The 25,314-nt window shown below is 43.7% G+C and overlaps 1 protein-coding gene across 3 annotated transcripts; it reads right to left on the bottom strand.

The window, feature by feature from the left end:
* Nucleotides 1–221: 221 nt before the first annotated feature.
* On the bottom strand, nt 222–21,410 carry LOC147424318 (ATPase GET3B-like). Of its 3 annotated transcripts, XM_086500726.1 has the most exons (11): nt 21,135–21,409; nt 16,083–16,297; nt 15,949–16,011; nt 15,673–15,783; nt 15,467–15,541; nt 15,309–15,377; nt 14,547–14,612; nt 14,364–14,441; nt 13,581–13,679; nt 592–726; nt 222–512 (listed from the first exon to the last, which is right to left on the bottom strand). In XM_086500726.1, the coding sequence occupies exons 1-11, from the start codon at nt 21,352–21,354 to the stop codon at nt 375–377; spliced, it is 1,269 nt and encodes a 422-aa protein (XP_086356852.1). In that variant the 5' UTR covers nt 21,355–21,409; the 3' UTR covers nt 222–374. The 3 variants fall into 3 exon arrangements, with proteins under 3 accessions (XP_086356852.1, XP_086356853.1, XP_086356854.1); XM_086500727.1 differs by lacking the exon at nt 15,309–15,377 and having other exon boundaries at nt 21,135–21,410; XM_086500728.1 differs by lacking the exon at nt 13,581–13,679.
* Between the last annotated feature and the right edge of the window lie 3,904 nt (nt 21,411–25,314).

Genomic DNA, 25,314 nt, shown 5'->3' with positions numbered 1-25,314 from the left:
TCTTTCATATAAAATCCTTGTCTGAAATCAAGAACCCAAAGATAGATAAGATCTATGGCAAATTCCAACATCAAAACTTAGTCTCTATTCAGAACCAAACAGGCTTCTCTGCTTACTTTGATTGACCAAATCGAGTAAAGAGAATAAACTCTGTTAAATAAGTTAAATATGGTGGCGAGAGAGAGAGAGAGAGAGAGAGAGAGAGAGAGAGAGAGAGTTCATTGTGCCAATTTTTCACAACCAACAGATGAAACGATTTTACAGGCAAACATTTTGGCATCAGAGACTCTATTATGAAGTGTCATTACAGAGCACGAAATGCGTAACTACAAAATTGATGTGATGCTTTCTGCTGAATTATATGTACACTTATGCTATTGCCAAACACGATCTCCCATGAATGTCAAGGCCGGCACACCACGGATCTCAACATCAAAAAGCGGTGACTCAATCAATCGAAGATCTTTCAAACTTGGATCCACTCGAATCATGTTCAGTGCTCTTTGTTGATCCTGTATTAAAATCCACAAAAGAAATTGGTGGCTGTAAGGAGAATGCCATTGGTTTTGTCTTACCTCAATCGAAACATACCTTGCGTTTAATATTGCAAAACTTGCAGTCCGTGGTAGATGGTGGTAAAATCTGATTGACAATGAGCCTTTTAACCGGAACGCCTTCTTTGAGAAGAGATGCGTGTAGCCGCCCACTTTCACTTATCGCCATCACCTTCGAAGTTACAATGATAAACACGTGCAAAATGAAATTGATTTTCCAGAACATTAATAGCAGGTACAGGGTAATACTCCACAAAAGTTAAAATATGGTACCAAAGGGTACCTTGAGCTCTTTCAGGTAATTTCAAGACAAATAAGAATGCAAAGTGGCAAGGCCCAAGGTCATACTTCAGAATGGCCAGTTGTCTTTGCAAGGGGAAAACCCTTCCCACAGTTGGTAAGATGTCATACGACAAACAGACTCGCATTAAACCGCCTTATCACTTACGTAACATCAACCCCAACCACATTATATGCGAGGCCTCTACTGTGACCCTATTGGTCCCTTTTGTAGGCTCTCTAATGTAAAGCACCTCGCAGACACAAACCCCATATAAAGATGGAAGGCAAAACACAAAACACTAAGGCAAAACAAAAAGCAAACTTCAAAAGGCAAAACACAGGAAAAGGTTGAGAAATGGGATCTAATATGAGACAGATCGACAAGTAATTCCCACACACATAATATTACTAAATTTAGATGGGGATGTATATGAATATACTTCGGAACTCCAAGGCATTTTTTCCCTCACTAGAATGTTTTCTACCCTATGCACTGTATATATGCTCATCGTTCTAGGGCACAATTTCTTGTGGTGAGCACTTGAGCTTCTCATTCTTCTCCAAGCTTTGTGTGTGCATTTTTGCAACCCTAATTCAAACCAATTGGATCAAAGCACGCTTCAGCATCCCCGGAAGCGTCGACAACATTACCTACTTAACTTTCTCAAACCGATGTGATCTTTGGCGAGTGTTCACATGTTACAAGCTTGGACACTCCAAGTGTCACAAACTGGTAACGTGGCTGGCCCCCTGGACACACACTCTCTGCTGGCTCAGTCTTGGAAAACGCGCCGGAAATCATGCTGAGACAGGCTGACACGTTGCGCAACTGTACGGACGCCGCAATTTCCGCTGATTGTTTGACGTGGCAGGTTCTCCGCAAAACGCGCTGGGCTGCTGACATGGCAGATACAAAATTCCGTAATTTGCGCTGGCTGCTTTTGGCTGACAATTAGCTTTTGAGTTTGAGATTCTGGGGCTCTGCATTTGGGGCAACCCTTGTAACAATAAATAGGTCTTTTGGGCCTCATTACTCAGAGCATCTGGACGCAGAGTCTGAGTGTGAGTTCCCAAGGACTCGCTTGTACTTTGCACACAGATTACTATAAAAAGAAATACCGAAAGGGGTGCCAATCTTTGGGGCCGATACCTCTTGGCATGGAACTACGCCGGGCCATGTCGATTTTTGTGAACTGTTTTAAAGTGAATCTCTGCTATGTCGCGGTAGAATCTAGACTTGGGGTGTCCAAGTTTGTTACAATGGTATCAGAGCGCGGCCGATTTCTCTTCTACCAGGAAATCCAATCCTTTTTTCGTGACACTTATGGATTCCAACAAGAATCAATCAACTTCTTATGCATTTGCTAATGCGGGAGAAGATCACGAAGAAGATTTTGATGATTTAACACAGGAAGAGTACGGGCCACCTCGGCCTACTCAGTACGAACTTCAAGAGATGGAACGTCAACAACAGGTTGACGAGTGCACAAAGCAGATGATTAAATTTGCGAAGGATCCTCAATTTACAAAATGTTTGTCTCAGCAATCTATTGCAGAAGTGCACACCCAATGGCAATGTAACAAACTGCTGACGTGTCAAAGCCTAAAGAATGGAGCCAACTTATAGATGACGTGGCTGTCCGAGAGTAGAAACCCTAACCCTAATTTCTGCCAAAAACCCTAACTGCTGAAACCCTAATTCTGAAAACCCTAACCCTAAAACCTGCAAACCCTAATTCTAGAAACCCTAAGAAGAACAAGTAACAGAAGAAGAAGTCCTACCAACTTATGGGGACCCCGTCCAATGGGGCCCCAAGTGACATGAAGGCATTAAAAATAAAGAAGAACACACTCAAAAGACTTGGCACATCAAAATATGATGATGTGACACCTGTACGGACGTTCCGAAATTCGCGGCGGATTTTTACGGAAATCCCGAAATTTTAGGAAAGTGATTTTTTGGGGTCAGCTTTTAATATTTGATGCTTTTAGGCTTTGGGCCTTCAAATATAAGCCTTGGGGGCCCTCTCTGGCACTCACTCTTCAGCGAGCAGATTGCAAAGGAGGTGCTCCCGGACTGTTGTATTTTACGAATCAGCAGTAATATAAAGAAATACCGAAAGGCGCGCCAAGGTTTGGGGCCAATACTCTCTGGGGTGGAATTCCGCCACTCCGTGTCACATGTCGTCTCTCTCTATTTCTGTTCAGTTGTTATTTGAAGTGCTTAAAATTGTTCAGTCTGTTCTTTTCTATTGGCACGTGGTGCCCGTCTTGTGACAGTGGTATTAGAGCATCAGGCGTGTGCTTTTTTGAAAGCATACCGGTCCTACAAAAGAGCAGGCTTCTGGAATTTATTGGAGGTATCTTGGCCTTGCAACCCGGACTTACTAGCCACTCCCACCCTAACTTCATCGCGCATCGAGCGCGCTCCCGTCTTCACCGCTCATGTCTTACAGGGCATAAGCCAATTAAGATCACTTGCAAGAGAAGGATCCAAGATTTGTTTCAAGTCACTGTTTTTTTTTCTCAGAATCAGTGCCATGCAGATGTTGATGTCTACAGCTACCAAGCATCATACTCTAAGTACTTGGCAAGCTTTCAAGAAAATTTTTGCCCGAAGTTATATGGTTTCTAACATCTTCCTTCGGAGTGCCACTTCTGGCAGAGTGGGGTATCCTGAAATGCTTGCCATGGAAACCCTAGCAAATTATAACTTGAAATTTCTCGACATCTTTCAGTAGATGTCTCTTCACGAGCAGATGACCTTGGAGATCCAGTGCAATTGCTATCTTGGGACTACCATCGCCGCCAACGAAAACACTTTTGTCCAAGAGCTGATGGACCATGCTGTGCTCGGCTACGACCTTACGGAATGAACCTAACCCTAATTTTTGGTGCAGGTTCCAGGATGGAAAGTCGGTCTACTTCTCAAGCTTGACTGATGTCGAGATTGCTTTGTGGGGGAGCAGGAGAGAGAGCCCACTTGCTACTCTATGCAATGAGAGTGAAGGAGAAGAGGGGAGAGGCGCAGAAGAAGCTCACGCAGAGAAAACGTGAGAGAGAGAGAGAGCTCGTTGAAGTTTTGGGGAAAAGTCACGCTAGTTTTCATTTGGGCTTGACCTTTGAGTATATGAGTAAGTGACTAGGGGCCATTCACACTTGGGCCCCCTAACTTATAAGTCTTTTTAACTTATAAGTTAATAAGTACAAGGCACTTAGGCCTTTATTCCCTAACAACCTCCCACCTAAAGGCAATGTACCTTGGGAGATCAAAGAATCAGCTAACTATGATACATCAGCTGATCATGCACTTACTCATCCAACACCCATCATCTGACGGCAATATGCAAACCGCTCTGCTGGAAGACTCTTGGTCAAAAGATCTGCAAGATTGTCATCTGTGTGCACCTTGACAAGTGTAATGCTCTTGTCATCAAGCACACTCCTGATAAAATGATACTTCACCTCTATGTGCTTTGTCTTGGCATGAAAAACAGGATTCCTTGCAAGCATAATAGCACTCTGACTATCACAGTGTAACACAGGAACCGATGACTTAATGCCAAGCTCTTCTACCAAACGCATGAGCCACAAAGCTTCTTTGCATGCCTCAGTGGCAGCCACATACTCCGCCTCAGTGGTAGACAAAGCAACACATTTTTGCAGTCTAGAAATCCAAGAAACTGCACCTCCTGTGAATGTAAACACATATCCAGAGGTAGACTTCCTGCAATCTGGATGTCCAACAAAATCTGCATCTGTAAAGCCATGCACAGATGTCTCACTCTTCCCAAAACAAATGCACAAGTCTTTAGTGCCTTTCAAGTATCTCAAGATACACTTCACTGCTTCCCAATGCTTTTTGCCAGGATTGCTCATGTACCTGCTTACCACTCCCACCGCAAATGCAATGTCCGGACGTGTAGCAACCATAGCATACATTAAACTACCAACGGCTGATGCATAAGGAATCTTGGCCATTTCAGCCCGCATATCATCTGTGTTTGGGCAGTCATGTGCAGTCAGTTTTACATATGGAGGCAGCGGAGTACCAAGTGCCTTTCCCCCATCCATATGAAAACGATGTAGCACCTTATTAACATAATCTCGTTGAGATAGATACAGACGCCTGTTGGGTCTATCTCGAGAGATACGCATGCCCAAAATATGATTAGCATCACCAAGATCCTTCATGTCAAAGCGATTCTTTAAGCTTTGCTGTAATGCATCCAACTCCGTGACATTTTTACCCGCAATAAGCATGTCATCAACATACAAAATCAGCAATAGAAGAGATCCATCACTTGCCGTTTTGATATACAAACAGTGATCAGAATTACTTCTTTTGTATCCTTGAGACCTCATGAATGTATCAAACTTGTGATACCATGCACGGGGAGACTGTTTCAAACCATACAAGCTCTTCAAGAGTCTACATACTTTCTTCTCTTGCCCCTTTGACACAAAACCTTCTGGCTGCATCATATAGATCATCTCAAGCAAATCGCCATGCAAAAACGCTGTTTTGACATCCATTTGCTTTAACTCCATATCTTCAGAAGCAACCAGGCCTAAAACAAGACGTAATGTGGCAAGCTTTACAACAGGAGAAAAAATCTCATCAAAATCAACACCATGCTTTTGCTTGTACCCTTTAGCAACCAAACGTGCCTTGTACTTAGAAGAAGCATCAGATGTGACCTTGGTCTTGTAAACCCATTTACATGGCAGAGCCTTATGCCCTTTAGGCAAATCAACCAAGTCCCATGTATGGTTTTTCTCCAAAGACTGCATTTCCGAAACCATTGCTTTGAACCATTTCTTATTGTCTTCCCGTTGCATAGCCTCTTTATAGCAAGACGGCTCACCACAATCAGTAAGCATGACATAGTCCAAAGACGGTTCATATCTATCGGGGGGCCTTGTCACCAGAGTAGACCTACGCACCCAATGATCCATAACAGGTGGATTTTCAGCCTGTAAACCATCAAAAACAGCAGGCTGTTCAGCCGGTTGCATCGCAACAACGGGCGGTCTAGGAGCATCAACCTGTTCCCCTACCTGTGGTGCATCAATGGCAACTTGTTGGGGCTGATTTTCAGCAGCTAATGGCTGATTTTCAGCACCATTTCCAGCATGTAAAGGCTGCTGAACATTGGGCCTTCTTGGCTGTCCATATGTAACATCTTCACAAAAAACAACCCGGCGCACTTCCTCGACCTTTGTGGGCTGTTTGTGCATGCAATTCTCATTCAAGATGACATCATTGCTGCGTATGATTTTCCGTAATGCGGGATCCCATAATCTATACCCCATTTCACCATCCTCACCATATCCTAGGAAAATGCATTTATGGGGCTTTGGTTCTAGTTTGGTGCGCAGTTCACTCCGGATGTGAACATAGGCCTCACAACCAAACACTCTTAAATGTGCATATGAGGGTGGCTTGCCAAACCACACCTCCTCAGGCACCTTTCCACCCAAAGCCTTGCTAGGTGAGCGATTAATCAAGTGAATAGCTGTTTGCACAGCTTCTGCCCAAAAACCATGAGGTAATGCAGCATGTGACAGCATACTCCGAACTTTCTCTTCGATAGTCCGGTTCAACCTCTCTGCAACTCCATTCTGAGAGGGATTAAAAGGAGCCGTGAGCTCTCTTTTAATACCTTTAGTAGCACAAAAGTCAATAAATGCTTTTGATACATACTCCCCTCCATTGTCTGAGCGCAAAGACCTAAGCTTCTTGTCAGTTTGATTCTCAACAAACGCAAGAAACTTCTTGAAAGTATCCAAAACATCGCTTTTAGCACGTATTGGATACACCCACACCTTACGTGTAGCATCATCGATAAACGAGACAAAATATTTCTTTCCCCCTAAGGACAACTGTGGCATTTCACATACATCGGAATGCACTAAGTCTAACCTGTCAGACTTCAAAGAAAGTGACCTTTTGTGCGGTGTTTGACTGTGCTTACCATAAATACAATGCTCACAATGAGAAAAATCAGCATACCTCAAACACGGCAAATAACCACAACGAGACAGAGTTTCCATTCCTCTTTTACTCATGTGTCCCAACCGGCCATGCCACAAAGAAACACTTGGCTGCTCGGTTACGGCGACAACATGGTCACGCACACTAGATACATGCAAAGGATACAAAGTGTCCGATTTAACCCTTGGCTACAATCCGGGCCCCTTTACAAATTTTCCACTTGCTATCACCAAACGTGGTGTGATAGCCTGCATCATCTAGCTGCCCTGTACTAATCAAACTCTTCTTGAGTTGTGGCACATGGCGCACTTTGTGCAAAACAAAAGTCATACCATCATCAAAGGAAAACTGGACACTGCCAATACCTGCAATGTCACATGCATAGTTGTCTCCCAAATAAACAGTGCCCTGCACTTCACCTGAGTACTGTGTAAACCAATCCCTATGAGGTGTTACATGAAAGGAGGCACCTGAATCAAGAATCCAAGTATGCATGTCCACATCAGAACCTATAGCAAGGGTATGTGCATCCACAGAAGAGGCATTGAGTACATCAGTGCTGCTGTCACTGTCACAACTACTAGCAACATTGATTTCCTCAATCAACACAGTGCTCTTCTTGGCATGTCCCTTGTCCTTTGCATCAGTTTCAGCACCCTTGTTCTTCTCTTTCTTCCACTCATAGCATTCCCGTTTATAATGCCCTTTCTTTCCACAATGATGACACACAACATCTTTCCTACGAGATTTGCTGCGTGCCCTGTCCTTACTGTCGGATTTCTCCCTTTGTTGAGACCTGCCTCTCAAGTGCAATGCATTAGAAGACCCACATGTGGTGTTCTTCTTGTTCATCTCTTCCATCAAGAGAGAACTCTCTACATCTGCATACTTGGGTGACGCACTTGAGTTACTAAGAGCTGTCCGAAATACATCCCAACTCTCGGGCAATGTGCATAGCAGAAAAGTAGCTTTGAACTCCTCATCAATCGTGAATTTCAGCTCTGTCAGTTGGCTGAAAATAGAATTGAATTCATTGAGGTGCACTGACATGTGCGTGCCCTCCTTCATGCGGAGATCCATAAGCTTCTTAAGCCAATACACTTTACTGGCAGCACTCTGCTGTGCATACAACTTGTCTAAACGCTTCCACATGCCCCATGCTGTCTGCTCATTCTCTACATTGAAGAGTAAATTGTCAGACACTGAAAGCATGATCGTGGAGCGAGCCAACTCGTCCACTTCTTCCCATTCTTCGACCTCCATATCAACCGGTTTCACACCCTGTAACTTAATAGGTTTCGCCTGTTTCTTCTGCAACATCACATTATAACATTGCTTCTTCCATATAGCAAAGTTATGGGCCCCTTCAAGCTTGCGAATGTGCAACAAATTGCCACTTTCACTGCTAGAAGCCATTCTGAGTGATTACAAACACTGAAACCCTGTTTTGCCGACCTAAACACGCCCAAATGTGCGCAATCGGGCAAAAAACAGCTTGCTGTTACAGAAAAACAGCGAGCAAATTTCACGCGAAATCACCCCAAAACGGCGTACATTCACTGCCAAACCCTTACCAAAGGTTTCCACAAGGTGTATACATCATTTGCTTGCTGAAATTCCCTGTTTTAGGGCAAAAATCAAACCTGTAAACACCTGTTTTGCTGAATTTTCAGAACCTCGTTGGTGGAAACACCTGTAAGATTGACTTGTGAGACTTGCCCTAATGAAATTGCATCAAATTGACCCCGAAATTGGTCAATTTCAGCAGAAATAGGCTGCTGTTCGCCAGTTTTTGAAACCCTAATTTTGGGGAAACTGTCACCGGAGGTCGATTCTACACGGTGAGAGGATCCCTTCGCGACAGAGTTGATCGAAAATGGTTGAATATCCTTCCCGCAGCGAGCAAGAACAGAATTCTGATCTGTGTTGCGAAAATGGCTCTCTTGGAAACCCTAAAGCTCTGATACCACGTGTGGGGGAGCAGGAGAGAGAGCCCACTTGCTACTCTATGCAATGAGAGTGAAGGAGAAGAGGGGAGAGGCGCAGAAGAAGCTCACGCAGAGAAAACGTGAGAGAGAGAGAGAGCTCGTTGAAGTTTTGGGGAAAAGTCACGCTAGTTTTCATTTGGGCTTGACCTTTGAGTATATGAGTAAGTGACTAGGGACCATTCACACTTGGGCCCCCTAACTTATAAGTCTTTTTAACTTATAAGTTAATAAGTACAAGGCACTTAGGCCTTTATTCCCTAACATGCTTTTTAAGTTTGAGTTCTGTTTGATCTTGTTTGGTGATCCTGTTGAGGATTTGTTTGAAATGGATGGTATCTGTTTTGAACCTGTTTTGGTGCCGATTTGAATTGTTTGACTCTGGTTTGATACTGGTTTCAATGATTGGTGATTTTACTCCCGGGTGGAGAAGTGAGAAATCCTGTTTTGGTATTGTTTGAACCTCGGAACGACGCAGGCCATGCCTGGGGAGCGTTTTGTTGTATGTTTGAAAACCTCCAAACGATGCAGGCCGATGCATGGGAAGCGTTTGGTTGTATGCTTGTAAAATAATTGTTGTTGTGTCTCCCGGCCCGTACCTGGATGGTTATGTGGGAGGAGAATTAAGAAGTCTGAGCAGTGGTTACTCTCAGCACCTCCAAACGACACAAGCTGCGGTCTGGGGAGCGTTTGGTTGTAAAAAGGCCTCTATCTCCCGGCCAGGACCTTTTTAGGTTATGCGAGAGGAGTGATGAGGGAGTCGTTGAATATCTCCCGGCCCGGACCTTGTTAGGTTATGCGGGAGGAGTGTTCATATTCGGCTTTATGTTTCTATGTCTTGTAACATGCATATGTGAGCATTTGTGTTGCATTGTGATGTGCCAACTACTGAATATTCCTAATTGGATGAGATTGCTTGGGTATGTAATTTTAGTGCATCAAGACACCCGTGGAAGATCAGTACGGTCTGGGTGTGATGGCTAATTTTACTATGCCGGAATATCAAGAGTTCCGATCTGGACGAAAGGAGAAGCTAACTTCTTGATCAAAAGAGCAAAAAGGAGAAGCTAACTCCTTGATCAAAACAGCCGGAGGGAGAAGCTAACTCCTTGATCAAAAGAGCAGAAAGGAGAAGCTAACTCCTTAATAAAAAGAGCAAACTCATTGTCCCTCGGAATGTCCCTCGGAAATTTTTGAGCTAACTTGAGTTGTTTTGCAGATATGCTCTTTCAAGAAGGGGAGATGTAACAAACTGCTAACGTGTCAAAGCCTAAAGAATGGAGCCAACTTACAGATGACGTGGCTGCCCGAGAGCAGAAACCCTAACCATAATTTCTGCCAAAAACCCTAATTGCTGAAACCCTAACCCTAAAACCTGCAAACCCTAATTCTAGAAACCCTAAGAAGAACAAGTAACAGAAGAAGAAGTCATACCAACTTCTGGGGGCCCCGTCCCCGATGGGGCCCCAAGTGACATAAAGGCATTAAAAATAAAGCAGAACACACTCAAAAGACTTGGCACATCAAAATATGATGATGTGGCACCTATACAGACGTTCCGGAATTCGCGACGGAATTTTAAGGAAATCCCGAAATTTTAGGAGTGATTTTTTTGGGTGAGCTTTTCATATTTGATGCTTTTAGGCTTTGGGCCTTTAAATATGAGCCTTGGGGGCCCTCTTTGGCACTCTTCAGCGCGCAGATTGCAGAGGAGGTGCTCCCGGACTGTTGTATTTTGCGAATCAGCAGTAATATAAAGAAATACCGAAAGGGGCGCCAAGGTTTGAGGCCAATACTCTCTGGGGTGGAATTCTGCCACTCCGTGTCACGTGTCGTCTCTCTCTATTTCTATTCAGTTGTTATTTAAAGTGCTTAAAATTGTTCAGTCTGTTCTTTTCTATTGGCACGTGGTGCCCGTCTTGTGACAAGCAGAAAGCCACAAAACCACCCATCAACCGGCAATCAAGAAACCTCCTTCTTCGAGGATGTTTATAGAGCAAGAATTAAAGGAGGTGGTTCAGACAACAGATCAGTCGGCTTTTGGACGCGAACAATCAATCCAAAAAGCAAGTGAAAAAGCACAAGGGGATTGACTACACTTGTTATTTGGGCTGTCAATCTTCTTTTGCATCTGCAAGAAAGCAAAAGAAGCGTGTACGATTTGAAGGATTACCCACTTCTTCTTCTTCTTCTTCTTCTTCCGACGGTTCTTCTAGCTCTTCCGAGTCCAGCGAGGAGGACAGAAAAGACAAAAAGCGAAGCAAAAAGCAAACCTTCGGAAAGGGCAAGAAAAAGGCAAAGAAACCCAGATTTCGCTCAGTTTCTCACAGCTCTACAGAGGAGTAATCCTCTGCCAGTTTGGACTCCGATGACTATATGTTTTATGCAAAGAAGCAGCATTTTTACAGAGCCAACCAATATGACTTCCTCGAAGACAACAGCAAGAAAGTAAAAGAATTCAAAGAAGGTGGCCATTCGATTAAATTTAAATCCTTTTCTTGGTTCTGAGATGCTCCCAGGGCTTTGGCCTTCATTCAGCAGTTTGACATAGCCTTCTCTGGAGGGCACTACTTAGAGCACTCCAAGATTAGGAGGGCTACATCTTTCTTCACAGGAAATGCTCGAACATGGTGGTCCACTCTTTTTCTGAGGAAGGAAGCACCAGTTAAGTGGTTGAAATTCAAAAGGCTATTTATTTCTTCTTGGCTGACTCGGGAGTACAAACGAGATATACGAACCGCTTGCAATCATCTTCGGATGACCAAGGGAGATTCTTTGGACACTTATTGCGAGAGATTTTGGAACTCTTTTCTACCAACCTCTTCATTTAAGAAGGTCTCTTTTAAGGAACAGATTGAGCGGTTTTGCTGCGGACTCCCTACAGAGATCCGAGACTACTGCCTCGACCAAAAGTCAAATTCTATTCAAGAATTAATGGGTCATACGAAACGGGGTTTCGTGATACATTCAAGAAATTTAACTTACTCCACTGATGAGATCTTGACTAAAAAACCCAACAGACCTCTAACAACGAAAGTAGAAAGAGAAAGAGTTCCCAAGAAAAGAAAGATAAGGATATATGACCCCGGCTCACTCTTCGAAAGAGGGCTAATTACATCAAAGAAGGGAAGTGTTTTGGTTGCTGGAAACATGGGCACGTCTCCGCAAAGTGCCCCAAAAAGGCACGGCAAGAACAAAGTGAAGACAGGCCAGAGAGTTCGAGAGTAGCAAAGGAACGTGGCAAAAAAGGCAAGATGAAAGCAGGACTGGTACCAGATTGCATGGGCACTGACCCAAGCCTGATTGATGAAAGTACAAAACTTTGCCGAGCTTGGGGCAAAGTGAAAGATTAAGAAGCTCTCATTTTCTTCGCTGGAGGAGCCAAGGCCAACTTCATTTCACCCGAATTGGCGTCGTGGCTCGAAATTACACCCGATCGGATGGGACCACCAGCAGAGACAGTTCTAGCGGCACCCGGATGGGACATAGCCATTACACCTGTCATTGGCAAACTTTGGTTGCATTGTCAGGAGTATTTGGGGCACGAGGACTTTTACATAATGCCCTTGGAAGATTGTGACGTCCTCCTAGGAGTCCCTTGGTACCATAAGAACAACGCCGTGGTCGATTATCCAGCAAATTTCCTTTTGCAAAGTTATAGAGCATACAAAAATGGTTAGGAATCGCGGGAATCGACCTGAAACGCTGATTCTAACCAAGAGAAATCTAATCTGCAAAATTTGCTTTTGGAAAGTTGAAAAGCACAAAAAATCGGTCAGGACTTGCCAGAATCGGCTTGAACGGAAACCTTCTGACAGACCAAAACAAATCTGCAAAAATGTGCTGAAGTTTTTGCTACTTCCTCGCCTGCTTCACTATTGTGCTCCAATGGTGCTCTCCAATCCTCTAGCTCTGAAACCAGTTGAAGTGCGCGAGAAGAGAGGAGAAGAGGAGACTTGTGTTTGCAAGGGCTAAAAGTCACTATCAACATGTGAGCCTTCTTATTCGATTATGTACATAATGAATAAGTATAGTGGGCGGGCGCTTGGCCTAACCGGCCACATGGGACTTTACCCCAACACATGAATCTTCCAAAATAATGGCTATAGCTCTCCTCTGACACGGATGTTGCTTGCAAACCACACTATGGGCCACTGGATAAGGGGGCTGTGATTTTCTAAAGGGAGACCATGGATCATTGCTACTACTTTCTGTGAGCCTTCAAGGGTATCATGCACAAGACACACACAAATAATTACATTATATGCATCCTTACTTTGTAAGAAAGAACATCAAATGAAAGAGAAAGCTTATGGGTATGTACACATCAAAAGAGTGGCAGGGAAAAGCCAACCAATATTATTGAGCTGATCTGATAGGCCATATCAACAAAAAGTAAAGACAAATATTAACACAATATATGGAACATTCAACCTTTGCAAAATGTCCCATAACAAAAGGTATTGCATAATGTAGTTTCAAAGAGCCCCATGCCTTGTTACACTAAAAGACATTATCAATTTAAATATTTGAAAAAAACAAATAAACAACCACAAAAAAAAAAGCTGAGAGGGGGCTGAGCATCTGTCAACAGCAGTCTCTGAGCACAACTATGACTGATTGCTTCTTAATACCACAAGAGCATTCAGTATGTGAATCACTCATGTCCACACACACAGTTTCTTTTGTAATAAGACACATAGAATTGAGCTACGTGGATAGCTTCAAGAAACGAACACTAAGCAATGTATAAGTACTTGCCGTGGGTATCGTTACAATAACAAACTCAGTTGCCTCCTTATTTCGAAAAATCTCCCGCACCATTACCATGCGCTCCTTCAATAGCTCAAGTTTACTGGTCTGGCAATGAGCAAGATAATACCATCCTTAGACAAACCAAGTATGCAGAGAGAACTTCTCCAAAAAGGATAGAACCTCTTCGCAAGCATCAAGCATATTACTTAACCACAGCTAAGAGAGCATTGGCAAGCTGTGATTAACAATTTGCAAACAAACATTGACATAGGCAGCACATTGTGGTCATATAGCCATGTAAGTCCCTAATAACCATGCTGTAACTTATAGGGATCCTATCCAATCTATTATAACCTTCACTGTACCTAATTTCAGAAAAGGAAGTACAGATTACAAGCAAGTTTGCCTGAATGTCTCGTCTTCCTTGTGCCATCAGTAGATTTTTAATCACTATCTTGACGAGAAACTGATTCTCTCCCCAACAGTATTCTATGGTAATAACTTGTAATGAGTCACAAAGCATAGACTGTTTATTGGTCATATGGACTTCTGCACATCAAGACTAGATTTTCTTTTCTTGGGAAACACAGGGTAATTCGTCAATGCTCTAAGCCTCACCCCTAGTAGTAATATGAGAATAAGAATAATCATACAAAAGGGTACCTGTCTATAGCAACTGAGTAGATTCTCCAACAAAATGTGGAATGGTGTTTTTGTACACTGTTAACATTTTACACTACGAACTTAACAAGCAATGCATACAAAATGTTATATCCTTTAAAAATATACCGCAGTGTCACCTCCATCTGTTGATTGTCCAAACACAGACTTGATTGCTGCAGTAGCTGATGACAACTTTTGCTTTAACTGTTGGTCACATTAAAATATCAGCAAAAGCTGGCTCCACCCGACTGCCCCTTTGCAAAAGTGATTTAAAACGCATTTGATTTCTTAAGGGAAAAGTAATCTTACCTTTAAGATCTTTCCTATGGAAGCATCTAAAAAATCAGGAAGAGAAAGCAGTCGTAAAGTATGACCCTGTAAACGATAAAGAATTTGAAAAGAAAAGGTATTTAGAAAGTATTGATGCCATTTGATAGAAATTTTAGTGTGCAAATACGAGAAAGTATTGATGCAATTTGATAGAAATTCTAGTGTGCAAATACTCCAAAAAGCATCGATCCATCACATGCATAATCACCACCCGAAATGGAAATGGCAGAAACGGAAACGGAAACGGAAAAACCTGTGTATCGGAGTTTCGACTAGATCAAAACGATCAAGAAACGGTGTTTCTTTTAACCAACAAGTCAATAATGTATGTACAAACAATTTGACCCCATGCCCAGCACATGATACACACACACAGGCATACAAAATGCCCAAAAGCCACACAAATACCTTCAGAAGCCACAAGAAGTTAATGCAAAGCACTTTGGGTGCTGTGAACCTTAGACAGAGAGAGCCTAGGCACACAAAGCACATGGATAGAAACACAGATTTGAATAGTAATGCAGTCCCAACAAAACAAAACACGCTTTCATATTAAAAGAGAGGCACACTACTTGGAGCCTTCGCTAAAAACAAAACTAATTGTCCGTTTTCGAACGGCATATATGGGGTTCCGTTTCTGCTGGCTTGAAACAGCATTTCTAAATACTAAGATCACATGCACATTATTACCTGAAAAAAAAACCTGCAATGCACACATCAACATTAAAAATATCTACTAACAGTGGGTGCTGTATCAAACACAATTCGAGTGAACTTGCTGTATTCAGGTGCCTGGATAAATTGAATGACCTGCCACAGTAAGATGATCCTTTTAAACAAAACAGATCATCCATAAGGAAAAACCTGTACTTTTTCTTCTGTTGGGTTCAAGAAAAAACCTTTGCAATAGCAATAGCTTCATCAAGGCCAGGAGGTGGCGTATCTAAAAGTTCCCCAAGCTTTAGTTCACCTAACTTAACAAAGTGCCACAAAAAAGTACAAAATTACAAAAGCATTAACAAAACCCGCTATCAAATAACACATTTTGAACCACAGACTCAAAGCATTAATAAGATGAATACTACCAATTCATTCCACAACTTACTTGTTCTACCCATCCGCCAAGTCCCATACTGTCCATAAAATCTTTTACACCACTTCCTCCATCTTTTGAGGTTGCTGCTCGAAACTCTGCCCTTGCTTGCTCAGGGTTAATCTAGGCACCCATAAAGATAATCAAGAAAGCATTTCACATTGTAAAGACACCACAACTTTAGGCAGATTTTCCTCAAGGACCCTTCCTATCCTCTTCAACCCCTCAAGAGTTGCAGAAGGTATTATAACTGACTTAAGATTTCTTGAAGACTACAACCAAACATACCTCCATGGCAAAAAGATCTGAATCTGGACCTTCAACAGAAACTGGCATACCACCAGTTAAATCCTGTCAACAAAAGAACCTCAGCCATCTACTCCCTCATGTTCACAATTCTATACTCCACAGAACATAATCACCTGTGCAAACGAATCGCTAAGAGAATGTGCTGGGTCTGTTGAGACCACCAAAGTAGAATGCCCATTATTTGCAAACTTAACCGCGAGGGAAGCGGCCAAGCTTGTTTTTCCCACCCCTCCCTTTCCACCAAGCATATAATATTTTCTTGTGGTTCCCAAAGCCATCTGTTCAAAATTTGTCTCAACCTCTGCTGGAGTGGACACTGCTCTTATACCTGTCATGCAAAAAAAACGAACTATCTTGGCTTGTTTGAGAGAGAGACTTTAGACTAAGCTAAAATGCTAGAAAAATCTCCGGTGCTATGGAGGATGTGTATCAATTACTCAGAGGATATGTATCGTTTACTGGGCTCTTGATAAGATCACCATCAAGAATACCCAAGATTGATGATATAATTGTCAATGATATCCTTGACTAATTATAGGGTTTTACTTGTTTAAGCAGAATCTATCTCAAAAGTGACTATCATCAGATCAAGATCACGCCTGGAGATGTATACAAGACCACGTTCAGGATATCCTTCGGATTGTATCAGTATTAGGTGATGCCTTTTGGACTCACAGATGCTCACGCAACATTCAACAGGATGATGGAGAGGATCTTTCAAGAGCATAGACAGTTCGTGCGCACATTCTTTGATGACATCATTGTTTTCTCAAAATCTGAAGCAGAACATCGGGAGCATTTGTTGCAAGTGTTCAAAGCACTAAGAGAACACAGATTGCTGATCAAGGGGAAGATGAGCGAGTTCTTTCTACCAAAGGTACATTTTTTGGGACACATTGTTTTGTCCAGGGGTGTAAGCATGGATCCAACTAAAGGGCGGATATTTGTAATTGGCCCACATTAAGGAATGTACGTGGTGGTGTGAGGAGCCAGACAGTTTGTAGAGATTGATTCGCCGTTGCATGCCCTAACTCAGAAAGGGGTACCATTCACTTGAAAAACTTCACATATAGTAATGTTTGAGTGACTCAAGCAGAAGCTCACTAATGGGCAGTGTTGAAGTTACCAAACTTGAAAAAATCTTTTGAGGTTTACTGCGATGCTTATGGAAGGAAGCAGTTTGCCATGTCATAGTACAAGAGAGCCATGTCATAGCTTACGAGAGTCGAATGTTGTCCAAGCCAGAGAGGAATGCGTAGATTTATGAAAAAGAGCTCTTAGCAGTTATTAATGCTTTGACTCAACGGCATTACTCGCTCAGTGCAAACTTTACAGTGTACATGGATCATCAGAGTTTGAGATGCTTCTTGTCCCAGAACAAATTATCGGAAAAGCACACAACATGGGCGACCATTTGTAGCAGCTTCAAATAGTGTATTTGAAGGGACACATCAATGTGGTGTCAAATGCGTTGTCTCGCAAACCACAAATATCTGTTGTTACATCCGTGCATCATCAAGACTTTACTGCACTACACGAGCAGTATGCCACCGACCCAGATTTTGGTGAGATCTTCGAAAGGGTACATAGCGGGGAGACAATTTCAAGGTGCTCTCTCAAAGAAAGGTTTTTGATGCAAAATAGCGTATTGTGTGTAACATGTGGTCTGAGATGGAAGATGTTGCTGGAGTGTCACAATCCTCCTTTTGTTGGTATAGGGGCATAGATGCGACGCTTAAATGTGTTGCAATTGACTTGTATTGGCCATAGCTCAAGAAGGTATACCTTCATAAGTTCAGAATAGTCTGAACTCACGAATTATAAGAGGGAATAAAGCACTCATAAAACTATAAAAGCAAGGGACACAAGAAAAGAAAAGAAAAACAAAAACAAACAAACTAACTAACTAAATCACTTTGTTTGCTACGAAACAAAACTAGATAAAACAAAACAATTTTAACTTATAAATGTTTTTAATAAAGGCATGTGTAAAATAAGTTGACGCAACTTACTTGGCTTAAAACAAGTACTCAACTTTAAGCAAAAAAGGATAAGACATCTTAAAAACTTAATCCTAGAAATTGAAGCATGACAGACACGAAGTGATAGGACTCCTACATCCTTTAACGGTTTCAAATGGACCATGGGAGAGTATAGCGATGAACTTCATCTATGATCTTCTTGTATCTTATGCCTTTCGGGCCTGGGGCCTTCAAATATGAGCCTTGGGGGACCTCTCTAGCATCGCAATATTTGCAAATTGCAGAGAAGGTACTCCCTGGTAGTTATACCTTTGTCAGAGCGATATAAAGGAAATATTAAAAGAGACGCCAGGGTTTTGGGAGTGGAACTCCGCCACTCCGTGTCTAACGTGTAGACTCTCTCTCTCTCTCTCTCTCTCTCTCTCTCTCTCTCTCTCTCTCTCTCTCTCTCGCCCGCCCCCCCCCCCCCTCTGCTCCTTCTCGCGCTCCCCTGCTCCCTCGCTGCTCTCGCGCAACACTGCTGTAGGCTGCCCCCGAGACCTGTACCTGCTGAGAACAGCACGCAGCCCCCACAGTCGGGTAAGCGTGAGGCAGTAAGGCAATCCCCACAGAGTGGGCTGCGTGCAGGTGGCATTCAGAGCCCGAGCAGGTCTGTCGAACCAGCAGGTTATTCCAGCCGGGGGCTGCGTGAACTTCATCCCACTGCAGGAGAGGGAACGGGAGCAGACCCCACTGGGGCTGCATCTCCTATATCTAGCGCGGTACATGCTCTGCACCTTGCGGGCTAGCCTTTGCTTGCAGGCGATCTCAATCCAGCCAGGGGCGTAGAGAGAGAGAGAGAGAGAGAAAGGTAGCGTAGAGAGAGAGAGAGGTAGCGTAGAGAGAGAGTGGGAAAGTTTTAGGCGTAGGTAGAGAGGGAAGGCATAGAGAGAGAGAGGAGATTTGAAGCGTAGAGAGAGAATGCGTAGAGAGCGGAAATCCGAGAGCGTAGAGAGAGAATACGTCTGCACGCGTAGAGAGAGGAAAAAAAAAACCTACAAGCGTAGAGAGAGAAAGAGCTTGCACACGTAGAGAGAGAGAGAGAGAGAGAGAGAGAGAGAGAGAGAGAGAGAAGAGAGAGAGAGAGAGAGAGAGAGAGAGAGAGAGAAAGAGAAGAGAAAAAAAAAAAAAACTCCTCCTCACTCCGGTACCCCCTCTCCCTTTCCGGTCGCGGCCTCTCAATCATGAGAAAGCCGAATAGCAAGGATGACCTGGTGGAGGATGCCATCCAAAAATGCAAAGAAGAACTGAGTGAGTCCATCAACAAGATCAACCGCCACCGCGTGGCAGCACCGGAAAGCACGATACGTACACTTGAAGATCGCGTGAAGGCCCAAGATGAGGAAATCGCACTACTCAAGAAAGAGCTTGCAGAGGTGCGATCGTAGAATGTCCTCGAAGAGGGAGAACTTCAACCCTCTGTCATTGAAGAGCTTAACACGATTAAGGAACAAGTACGGGCCATCAAAGAAGGTGGGGAGCAACAAAAAGAAATGACGACCTCATGGGTAAATGTCATCACAAAGAACCAGCAAAAAGCAGAAAAGGCCGAAAAATGGATCGAGATTGTCAAGAAAGGGAAAGGCAAGGAAATAACTCCCACCCCCACACCAACCATCATCAACTTGACACTAGAAGAAGAGCAAAGGAGACATGTGCGGGCCTTACACGTAAGGAAATGTGGCCTCAGAGACCAAGATAATGTAGATAAAGAGGTGAAAGAACTCATGACTCTGGTGGGGGTCAACGAGCAGACGCATACGAGGGCTTGGAGAGTGGGCACTAAGAAAAGTGGGAGCAACGGAGAAACCTCGAAGGAAAGGGCACTCATTCTCCGCTTCCCCTCCATGGAAGCAAAGAAAGACTTCTTGAAGAAGAGAGCGACTCTAAAGAAGACGGGCATCTTTCTTGGAGATGACCTCACCCTCTCCCAGATTGCTCATATGCAAGAAGTAATGCCAGAAATAAGAGCAGCAAGGGAAAAGGGGAAGATTGCTTTTTACAAGGATGGAAAGGTGGTGATGAATGAGGGGTAAAGGGTCACCTTATACTAGTAAAGGTGACCTAGAGATGTGCAAAGAAATGGGGGCAGAAATGGGTCTAGGACAATAGATATGGACTAACAAAAGTCTAGGCCAACACTTGCCTCCTCAATATAATCCATGTAAAACTATCTGTGTCCTTAAATAGGAGTTTTGTTTTCGAAAACATGATTGGGAAGATATAACATGATAGTCTCATAGTGAGGAACTCAAGGTAGCCATCGCAAGTCAATACATCCATCAACTCCACATGAATGGCACTAACTAAATACTTCCATCATCATCACTAACATCATTAGTGCCCAATTAAGGGTGTACAAATAGGTACAATTATTTGCTCTCCTCTCCCCACACGCACTCTAGCAAGAGCGTGAATCAATACAAGGAATTGCATATTGAGGTGTTGTCATGGCTCAAGAGATGTAAGATGGACGAAGCTTTGCACTAACAGAAGCACCAAATAGAAAGAAGAAATAATACAAAAGTAGTTAACATATGTATGATAGAGGATCAAATTCAGCATAATATCAACCGTCTCTAAAACAGAACTTCACAAGGTGAACTCTACATGTCTTGTATGCGGTCACAATAGTTGGGGCCAAGTCTCTGCATATAGGCCTTTTCGTGAGCCGCTCATCCACAAAACAATACAACTGTCAACTCCACAATGCATAGATCGACTTCATATCAGACATCTTCAAAACAAAATAGTTTATCATCTTCTTATTGGGCTTCAAGAGGTGTTTTCAAGTCCCATATTATTAAATCTAGTGATGCATTATTGCGCAGTTAATCACAAGCATATGTGGTGTGACATGATTTCCTACAGTTTTATGTGTTTTATGGAGCTGGTTTCAATTGTAGAATCAGGAGCGATGCATGCCATTTCTCTTCCCACGTGTGTGCAAATGAGTCACTTCCGATGTAAGCTTCTTATTGCCTCTTTCACCCTCCACTGATTCGTCATTCATGCAATGCTTGCAGGAGTATTGAACATTGTTGTTTCTGTGCCACGATGTTATGTTGCAGACTTTGAGGAGCAAGCTAGCACAACAATGAAGGATTCGCAGACTCCAAACCGAATGGCACATGAGTGACTTACCAGAGGTAAAGTAACACGCCCCTCGGCGCCAAGGTGCTGCAAGGGGGCGCTCTGCTGAGGAGAAGAGGTCCCTGCTAAATTGACATTTGGAAGGCAGTGGGCTACTGTGAGAGAAGCTCAGCCAGGCGATTCTTCGAATCGTGGAGGCGCTGCCATAAGGCACATAAGAGCAAGCCGTTAAGCCAACAGGACTATGCTGAAGAAGCCCATAGCACGCCATCTCTCTCTCTCTCGCTCGCTCGCTCGCGTCGCCACAGGTAAACTTAGTGACGTGGCACGTGTATTGAATGTTAAAGTGTGGAATGAACCGTTTACGCACAACTAGAGATCGAATTGAGATCGAACAAAATATTGGAAAGTGAGTGAATGAGAGAGAGAGATTTTTCATGAAAGCGTGTTAGATTTTTCTACCTGAGAGTGTTTGGGATATTGATCGTCGTGGTTCACAGGTGTATCTTCGCATAAATTGGATACCGGTCGTAGTGCTTCAGAGGGGTACCTCGCCAAAAACCACAAGGAGTGTTGGAGTTTTGTCAAGCTCAATGTTCATGTGAATTTTTACGTCCGTATCAACATCCTGCATGGAGCCGCATGCCTTTAAGATGCCTGTGTAGGTGATTGTGATTGCATGTGTTGCCGATCCAAAAGCCTTCAAGATGGTTCTAGAGAGGGAGCTCCTTTGTGCTTTCTCAAGCGCATCGGATAGCAAGCTAAAAATAGCGTGGAGCTTTCTGGCCCTGTTCTTGTTGTGCGTATCCCGTGACTAGTCCATTTTGATGCTTTGCATCCACTAAAAACAGCCTAAACTTTCTAGCCCTGGTCTTGTTACACACATCCCGCGCTTAGTGCATTCCAAGAGGCGACATTTCTGTCAGGACCACCTTGTGATACGCGCACCACATTTGGCATACATATCGACCAAGGCTTTGCCAAGCATGAAATCGTTTTTCATCGATAGCCCCTGACTAATAATATCAGGCTGAATTTTTGTGCCCATACAGCATCTTGTGTTGCGGCTAAAATGATGCATACTTCCCTTGTAGTTCCCTGTCATCACATTGGCAAATTCCTTGATTCTCATGCATGCATCCTTTAGGAAAACTTGCTGCTCCTACTATTTCGGCCCATGCCAGGCAATAAGAGAGAGGCCTTTCCTTTGCATCTGGTAAAAAAAGCCCAGAGCTTTCTTGCCACATCTAGGTTACCCCTCATTTGGCATACATATCAACCAAGGCAATGCCAAGCACAACATCTGTTTTCAACAACCTCTGACAAACAATATAATTGTGCCTATATCAGCATCTTGTGTAGAGCCACATGCCGTTAAGATACATGTGTGGGTGATTGCATCTGGAGAGAGGCCCTTGCTTTGCATACATATCGACAAAGACAAAGCCAAGCACAATATCTTTTTTATAGCTAGTACCTCCGACAAAATCTACTTGTCAATCCGAGGAGTGTCAAACCATCTCCCATCTCATACCTGCATACGTAGGTGATTGCATGTAGAGAGAGGCCCTCACTTTGCATCTTCTGAAAACGGGCTAGAGCTTTCTAGCCATATTGAGTGGGGCAAATATTGCAATCAATGCATTCCAAGAGTCTACACTCTGGACAGGAAGCTCCTCAAGCACTTGTGTAGAGCCACATGCCTTCAAGATGTAAGCATAGCAGGACGAAAGTATAGGTGACTGAATTTGGAGAGATACACTTGCTTTGCATCCGATGGAAATGCTGTAGATTTTTTTAGTGTTGCTCTTGTTGCGCACATCCCGCAATCTGTGCATTCCAAGAGATGACATTCCGGATAGGAAGCACCTCAAGCACTTTTTGTGCTTTCTCAAGTTTGGCATACATATCGCCCAAGGAAATGCCAAGCGCACAACATACGTTTTCAACAGCCTTTGACTAATAGTATAATTGTGCCCATATCAGCATCTTGCGTAGAGCCACATGCCTTCAAGATACATTCGTGGGTAATTGCATCTGGAGAGAGGCCCTTGCTTTGCATACGTATCAACGAAGACAATGCCAAGCACATTATCTTTTTTCAACAACCTCTGAATAAGAATATAATTGTGGATTTTTGTGCACATGTCAGCATCTTGCGTAGAACCACATGCCTTCAAGATGCATGCATCTCGAGAGAGCCCTTGCTTCGTATCCACCGAAAACAAAATAGAGATTTCTAGCCCAGTCGTGTGGGGAAAATCTTGCAATTAGTACGTTCAAAGAGTCCACGCTACCGACAGGAAGCTTGTCGAGCACTTGCTCAAAGCCACATGCCTTAAAGACCTTCAAGACGGAAGTATAGGTGACTAAATTTGGGAACTTACATTTGCTTTGCACCCACTCAAAACACCCTAGAGCTTTGTGGCCCTACTCTTGTTGCGCACATCCCACAATTAGTGCATTCCAAGAGGCGACATTTTGGACAGGAAGCACCTCAAGCACTTTTTGTGCTTTCTCAAGTGCACCACATTTGGAATACATATCGACCAAGACAGTGCCAAGCACGCCATCTTACCTGCTGAAAACAGTTCATGTCAACATCTTACATAGAGCCACATGTCTTCAAGATGCATACATAGGTGATTGCATCAGTCTTTCATGCAATGCGAATTCTTGGGCCCTTGAAACCGGCCCGTAGGGCGGTAGACGTTGGCTTTCACCCGAAATTCTTTACTTTAGACACACACACAGAGCACTTTGCAAAGAAAACCTGCGACGGGAGTTAACACTTGAATACACACACGGCTTGGAAGCTAGAATGCTCCGAGCAGACACCGACAACCAGTAGGCCCCAAAATTGGCGCCCCTTTCGGTATTTCTTTATTCTTTAGGAGGGTAAATTACAAGGTAAGGTCCTGGGAATCCTTCACGTGTATCCACCTAGATACCATTTGATTTGGCCAAATTTCGGTAGCATAACAGCCCCAAAACTTGCGCGAAACCAATTCCCCTGCTGGAACTCGCTTGCACTGTCGTATACCCTCTGATTCCTGTCCAAAAACAGTAAATTCAGCACGCTGTATTTACTGGTTTTTGCCCTGTTTTTAGCCCCAAACAGTCCCCTAACTGTCCTTTGCCAGTGGGGCACGATTCCCAATGATCCTGGCATCCGTACGGCTGAAAAACAGTGAATTTACAGCGCATACACAGCGCTGATTTTGCACCTGTACGGTGAGGTTATGACCCTCACTAGTGCCTGCTTTGGAGTAGCAGTTAGCTACCCCTGTTCCTGCTCAAGGAGGCTCTTGCCTCAGCACAAAAGCATGAACCCACACAACTGTACATCAGTCAAATGAGTAGCCCTCTTGTGGGGCATCACATAACTGCACGTAGGGGAGAGAGAGAGCACTGTGTAGTGTGCAGGGCATCACTCCTAGCACCACACTGTACATGAGAGGGAAAGAAAGCACTCCATAGCTCTTAACCTGTGACAGGTTGCAAATGAGGCCTCTCCCAGCATAAAAATCAGCGCCCATTTTTCTGCAAGAGGAAAGTTCACCAAAATGTGACACTTGGCGCATTTTCAAGCATTTTCCCGTTTCGGGTTCGCCGCTTAAAAATATCCCAACCGACGCGTCAGTTGACTTCGCGGCAGAGTTATAAAGTGTTCCCCTAGTCATACCGGAGGTAATGACGCGAACACATTTCACGGCCCAAAATAGCAATTCCCTAAATTTTAGGAGATGCTTCCGTTGGGCTCCCGCTGGTCTTCTGACCATCTATCCTCATTGGGACCGCATCCAAAAGTGCAATGTGGCCCAACTGTCAGATACTTTCTGTTGGTGATCCCACCTTGACTTTATGCCTTTATTGAGTTCACTTCCTAGTATCCACCAACTTGCTAAGTGCGACGGGGGGGACCTGTATGATCTTGCTCTGAGCCTAGACATCCTCTTACTGTACGAATTCCAGTGCCGACCAACTTCCCGTCTGCGGGTGAAACTACCGTTCACATTGGCCATACAATGTCCGACCATTTGCAACTTCAAAAAGAGGGTCTCAAAAATAAAACAAAAATCATTGGAAAGAAACCAACAACTAAGGTTAGCAATTGCCACGTCCTCGTGACAGCCCTTGCTTCGCATCTGCGGAAAACGAACAGAATACCGGACGACTGCAATTGATAGACAACTGTGATAGTCATTGGCGCAACTTCAAGATGCATGCG

Source organism: Adiantum capillus-veneris, chromosome 25 (assembly GCF_014529385.1).
Source record: "Adiantum capillus-veneris isolate H3 chromosome 25, ASM1452938v2, whole genome shotgun sequence".
Lineage (NCBI taxonomy): Eukaryota > Viridiplantae > Streptophyta > Polypodiopsida > Polypodiales > Pteridaceae > Adiantum > Adiantum capillus-veneris.
The sequence above is the reverse complement of the archived record's forward strand: the minus strand, read 5'-3'. Positions and strand labels throughout refer to the sequence as shown.

Bases quoted from the DNA above. Each gene is read 5' to 3' on its own strand.
- LOC147424318 (XM_086500726.1), bottom strand. From the start codon at position 21,354: ATGGCGTGCTATGGGCTTCTTCAGCATAGTCCTGTTGGCTTAACGGCT. The intron at 15,378-15,466 runs GTTTTTTCTTGA...TTACTGTGGCAG, and splicing joins AAGCTATTGCTATTGCAAAG to GTCATTCAATTTATCCAGGC. The intron at 13,680-14,363 runs GTATATTTTTAA...GCTCATTGCCAG, and splicing joins CAGATGGAGGTGACACTGCG to ACCAGTAAACTTGAGCTATT.